Consider the following 6,020-nt stretch of genomic DNA (forward strand, 5'->3'; position numbering starts at 1 on the left):
GCTTTCATAAACTTATAGCTCTTGTGCACCCGTTGCATGGCAATCCCTACTCACTCACATTGATATCTATTGATGGGCATATCCATAGCCCATTGATACGCCTAGTTGATGTGAGACTATCTCCTTCTTTTTGTCTTCTCCACAACTACCATATTCCGTTCCACCTATAATGCTATGTCCATTTCTCATGCTCATGTATTGCATGAAAGTTGATAAGGTTTGAGAACATCAAAAGTATGAAACAATTTCTTGGCTTGTCATCGAGGTTGTGCATGATTTGAATATTTTGTGTGATGAAGATGAAGCATAGCCAGACTATATGATTTTGTAGGGATAGCTTTCTTTGGCCATGTTATTTTGAGAAGACATGATTGCTTTATTATTATGCTTGAAGTATTACTATTTTTATGTCAATATTAAAATTTTGTTTCGAATCTTACGGATCTGAACATTCATGCCACAATAAATAGAATTACATGGATAAATATGTTAGGTAGCATTCCACATAAAAAATTCTGTTTTTATCATTTATCTACTCGAGCACGAGCATGAATTAAGCTTGGGGATGCTTGATACGTCTCCAGCGTATCTATAATTTTTGATTGTTCCATGCTATTATATTATCTATTTTGAATATTTTATATGCGTTTATATGCTATTTTATACGATTTTTGGGACTAACCTATTAACCTAGAGCCCAGTGCCAATTTCTGTTATTTTCCTTCTTTTGAGTTTTACAAAAAAAGAATATCAAACGGAGTCCAATTGACCTGAAAATTTACGAAGATTATTTTTGGACCATAAGAAGCCCACGGAGCATCGAAGATGGACCAGAAGAGTCCCGAGGCCACCACAAGGGTGGAGGGCGCGCCCTACCCCCCGGGAGGGTGCTGCTACCTCGTGGCTGCCTCATGGACCCCCCCTGACTTGTTCTCAACACCAACACCTCTTATATATCCCCAAAGTTCTAGAACAGTACCAAGATCGAGAGTTCCGCCGCCGCAAGCCTTTGTAGCTACCAAAAAAATCGGGGCCCTGTTCCGGCACCCTACCGGAGGGGGATCCATCAACGGTGGCCATCTTCACCATCCCGGCGCTCTCCATGATGAGGAGGGAGTAGTTCACCCTCGGGGCTGAGAGTATGTACCAGTAGATATGTGTTTGATCTCTCTCTCTCTCTCTTTCTCTCCCTCTCTCTCTCTCTCTCTCTCTCTCTCTCTCTCTCTCTCTCTCTCTCTCTCGTGTTCTTGATTTGGCACGATCTTGATGTACCGCGAGCTTTGCTATTATACTTGGATCTTATGATGCTTCTGCCCCTCTACCTTCTTGTAATGGATTGAGTTTTCCCTTCGAAGTTATCTTATCGGATTGAGTCTTTAAAGATTTGAGAACACTTGATGTATGTCTTGCATGTGCTTATCTATGGTGACAATGGGATATTCACGTGATCCACTTGATGTATGTTTTGGTGATCAACTTGCGGGTTTTGTGACCTTGTGAATGCATATGGGTTGGCACACATTTTCGTCTTGACTCTCCGGTAGAAACTTTGGGGCACTCTTTGAAGTTCTTTGTGTTGGTTTGAATAGATGAATCTGAGATTGTGTGATACATATCGTATAATCAAACCCGCGGATACTTGTGTTGACATTGGAGTATCTAGGTGACATTAGGGTTTTGGTTGATGTGTGTCTTAAGGTGTTATTTTCCTACGAACTCTAGGGTTGTTTGTGACACTTATAGGAATAGCCCAATGGAGTAATCAGAAAGAATAACTTTGAGGTGGTTTCGTATCCTTCAATAATCTCTTCTTTGTTCTCCGCTATTAGTGACTTTGGAGTGAATCTTTATTGCACATTGAGAGATTGTTATATGATCTAATTATGTTATCATTGTTGAGAGAACTTGCACTAGTGAAAGTATGAACCCTAGGCCTTGTTTCCTAGCATTGCAATACCGTTTTTGCTCACTTTTACCACTTGGTACCTTACTGTTTTTATATTTTAGGATTACAAAAACCTATATCTACCATTCATATTGCACTTGTATCGCCATCTCTTCGTTGAACTAGTGCACCTATACAATTTACTATTGTATTGGGTGTGTTGGGACACAAGAGACTCTTTGTTATTTGTTTGCAGGGTTGTTTAAGAGAGACCATCTTCATCCTACGCCTCCCACAGATTGATAAACTTTAGGTCATCCACTTGAGGGAAATTTGCTACTGTCCTACAAAACTCTGCACTTGGAGGCCCAACAACGTCTACCAGGATAAAGTTGCATAGTAGACATCAGGAATACGTTGCCGAACTGGCGGTCGGATCCAGGGTCGGCAGATCTCGTTGCGCATCGCTGGCATCGATCACCATGGCCGATTGGCGCAACCCCGCCATGCCGTCAGAACCTTTTAGGTGGCACCTCATTCCCGCGGCATCGGGCACCAAAACGAAGGCCATTTGCTCCTCCATGACTAGCCGCGAATCCAAAAAGGAGGCGCGGCATGCGCCCCACACGAGGGTTCAGACGCGACTCCAAAGCAGAGGCGACTGCCACAACCCTCGCGGCGCAGGCGTCCACAACAGCGCGTGACATGGAGGAGGCTTCGGCAGCCCGCGAGTGGGCGTCGGAGGGATCCCTCCGTGCCCGCATAGCCGAGAACCGGCAATGGAGGACGCTGAAAGTGATAGCAAAAGAGCAAAGCCGGGCGGTCCGTGCCATGTCCGGACTACCCCCTAAGGAGCATAAAGGCGAGGATAGCGACAGGTCGGACAGCTCTGGCAGTGAGCAGATCCGCATCGACCCGTTATGCTTCTTTGACCGATGCTGCCGCAAGGACGACTGGAAGGGCAAAGGCAAGGGCAAGGCCGGCCGTGGATGAACTTCAATCATCGTTTCGTTCGCGGTTAGTAGAGTATGTCAATTTTTGGTAGTCCGATGACATGTGGTTAGCTATGTACGTACATTGCATGAGCTAATATGGATTTGAGTATTTGATTTCCATGCATCTGATTATGGAGGAGCAAATTTATGTGTTGTCCGGTCACTGCCCGCGGACACGACCGGGCGCGTCCTTAGGCGTTTGAGGGCCGGATTTTGGCATTTGTGGTTGTAGATGCTCTTAGAGTTTAGTCAAACTATTGTAATGCTATTGCACTAGCCAGCCTATACCATATTAAAGGTGTCACTGGCTTTCTCAACTATGTATTGAATAATAACCGAATTTATTTAAGTCATGATGCTAGAGCTAGCCACATCTTTGTTACCAAAAATGAAGGTTTGTTATGTTATCGGAGGAGGTTTATATTTTTATTTTATTGGCTGTACATTACATACCTTCAATTGATGTAGTAAAACCAAGTTTTTTGTGTGTTGTATAGTGTCACCGAAATGTCAAGGCGGTGATGGCATTATATTTTAGTTGCACTACCGAATTTTTTGAAAGAAAATAGAAGTCTCCGGAGCGAGCAACTGCTACTCCTGACGATAAATATGCCTTCTGGACTTCTAGTGTCTCATTCAACATTTCTGGACCCTTTTGACCAACCTCGAAGGTATAATTGTTCCAAGCAATCTTCATTTAGTTTAATCATACTCATAAGTTATTATTCTAAATCATTACTTGCTTGTGAACCGGTTTCGTAACAAAAAATATTTTAGGCGCACTGCACAAAAAGACAAAGTTATATTTCCTGCATCATGCAACTCCTCATGTGCATATTTTGTGCATATCAGACAAGACTTATATGAAGATGTACTAAAGACGAAATGAAGAGGCAACACGGGTGGACTACTCGGGATGAAAATATAGTACAAGCACATCACAACAAACTTATCTTTATAGGGTTTAAAAGTATATTCCATATGTCGTGTATGAAATATGTTCAATGTACATGACGGCTTTGAACCCCAATTATATGCTCAAAGTGTGCAATATGGATGAGTGCATTTGTTGTTGTTTGTTTTCGTTAAATCATTTGCTTGGCTGAGAAACAAACATATGTAAAGCCCTGGCATGAAAAGAAAAATTGAACTATTATCGTGGTTATCACTGACCAGCCTTCTGGCCCATCTGTTATAGTCAACTCATCGCTGACACTGAGGTACTGACGGATCAAAAAGCGTAAGTGATGATGTAATCTGGCCGATCGGTGTTGTTCGGATCTGCAGCAGTGCTAGCCACAACCGACCGGCCACCGCATCCTGGCATGTGCCGGCTCATATGCCGCGACTCCCATGGATCATCCTAGTGCCGGGGAGGCTCGAGGCTGCCAGCAAGAATCATCGTATATGCAGAGGAGTTGGCACGCGTGTGACGAGTGAGCGCAGCGGGGGCCGGCTGATCCCTAGAAGATAGCTCAGTGAGGACCCCAAGCAGCAGCAGTGAAGGGGGCATCCTTGAAGAGGTGAGTGGCAGTTTCGGAGCTATGCTGGCATAACGGACACGAAACGAAGGGGCGTGCGACGGCCATCCCTTGTGGGCGAGCAAATTTGCCGTGAGAATGTGGTTGTGGAGGATGAACCAGGAGAAAAGCTTGCAGTCTGGTTCAGCTTGACGTCAGATCTTGGCAACACCGAATCTTGGACGGGATCAGTTGAATTGAATGAGCTGAGCTAGCTGCTTGTTTTGACCATTTGTCGCATACAACAGGCCACGTAATATTCTGACTCTCAAGCCTCCAAAGTCAAATCTGCTGAACTGCAGCTAGCTTAGCTTAATAAGATAGCGCGTGCCGTGGTTAATTATGCACTGACAAAGCAATAAGAATCTGAGGCTACGCTCTCAGCTGTGTCATCGCCACCAGTATATATATGGCGATCTGGTCAATGGTGATGCGTGCACTAGCTGCCATTAACTTTGGTCAGCTAGTCAACGACTCGATGCGCGGGACAGCTTGAATGTTGACTGAAAATTATTTTGACTTTCACGTCGTCGAATCATCGGTTGATCCACCTCAGTAGTACCTCTAGCATTCGCATAGCGTGTATCCTATAAATAGGAGCAGCGATGTTTGGGCATCGATCACACAGCTAGTGCTAGCACAGCAGCATTACTTAGGATTTGGGCATCACATCACACAAGAAAACTATTACTCCATGGGAGGCCAAAAGGGTCCTGCTGCGATCATGGTGGGTGTGCTCCTCATACTGGGGCTGGCCACTGCGGCGATGAGCTCCTCAGAGAAGGTGGCCACCGGCGAGAAGACGTCGTGGCCGGAGGTGGTGGGGCTGAGCGTGGAGGAGGCCAAGAAGATCATCCTCAAGGACAAGCCCGAAGCCGACATCGTCGTCCTCCCTGTCGGCACCATGGTCACCATGGAACACAATCCCCAGCGCGTCCGCATCTTCGTCGACACCGTCGACGATACCCCCTACGCTGGCTAGCTAGGCTAAATACCTACGCGGCTATACATAAGTGATTATTAATATCACGGGTCATGAACGAATAATTTCATATACTCCCCATATCCATGCATGGATGTCATGGCCATATGCGTGCTAGCTCCTTAATTTGCATTTACAGTCCCCAAATTCTATGCCCCTGGTATGTGTTATCTGCTCCATACAAGGATTTCTTATTAGATGAATTTTACGGATATATCCCTTGTATATCCACGAATTTGCTTCGAAATCCACATTAGTATTTAAACTCGCAAAATATATCTGGATATCTTTCACATTCATTTCCTTTTTAATTCGGATGCGGATGTCAACTTGTCCCATGGGTATTTTCTCAAATACGAGTATCTGATATTCTGGATTGTCCATGTCACTTTTCACACTTAAGGTTTACCGCCCTTCTAACTAAGATTTTTTCAGGTGTTCTCACTTTTTTTTCACAAATACGCTACTCTGAGCGTATCATTGCATTGATAGGAGGGGTTAGAATATACAGAGTGGCATCATGGTCACGTACACTACAAGATGTGCACACGATACAAAGAGAGCATGAGATGGGTTGCTCACCCCAGACAACCTAGGCTACATTACATGGATAATATTGTTGAGTCCTTTGACTCTTG

General features: G+C 44.6%; 1 protein-coding gene across 1 annotated transcript; it reads left to right on the plus strand.

Annotated features, from left to right (window-relative positions):
* The first annotated feature begins 5,024 nt into the window (after positions 1-5,024).
* On the plus strand, positions 5,025-5,563 carry LOC119305820 (subtilisin-chymotrypsin inhibitor-2B-like). The gene has a single exon (XM_037582236.1). The coding sequence runs from the start codon at positions 5,095-5,097 to the stop codon at positions 5,380-5,382; it is 288 nt and encodes a 95-aa protein (XP_037438133.1). The 5' UTR covers positions 5,025-5,094; the 3' UTR covers positions 5,383-5,563.
* Positions 5,564-6,020: the final 457 nt, after the last annotated feature.

This window comes from Triticum dicoccoides, chromosome 5B, assembly GCF_002162155.2.
Source record: "Triticum dicoccoides isolate Atlit2015 ecotype Zavitan chromosome 5B, WEW_v2.0, whole genome shotgun sequence".
NCBI lineage: Eukaryota > Viridiplantae > Streptophyta > Magnoliopsida > Poales > Poaceae > Triticum > Triticum dicoccoides.

What these genes read in the sequence shown, in the direction of transcription:
- LOC119305820 (XM_037582236.1), top strand. Translation starts at nt 5,095, where the DNA reads ATGGGAGGCCAAAAGGGTCCTGCTGCGATCATGGTGGGTGTGCTCCTC.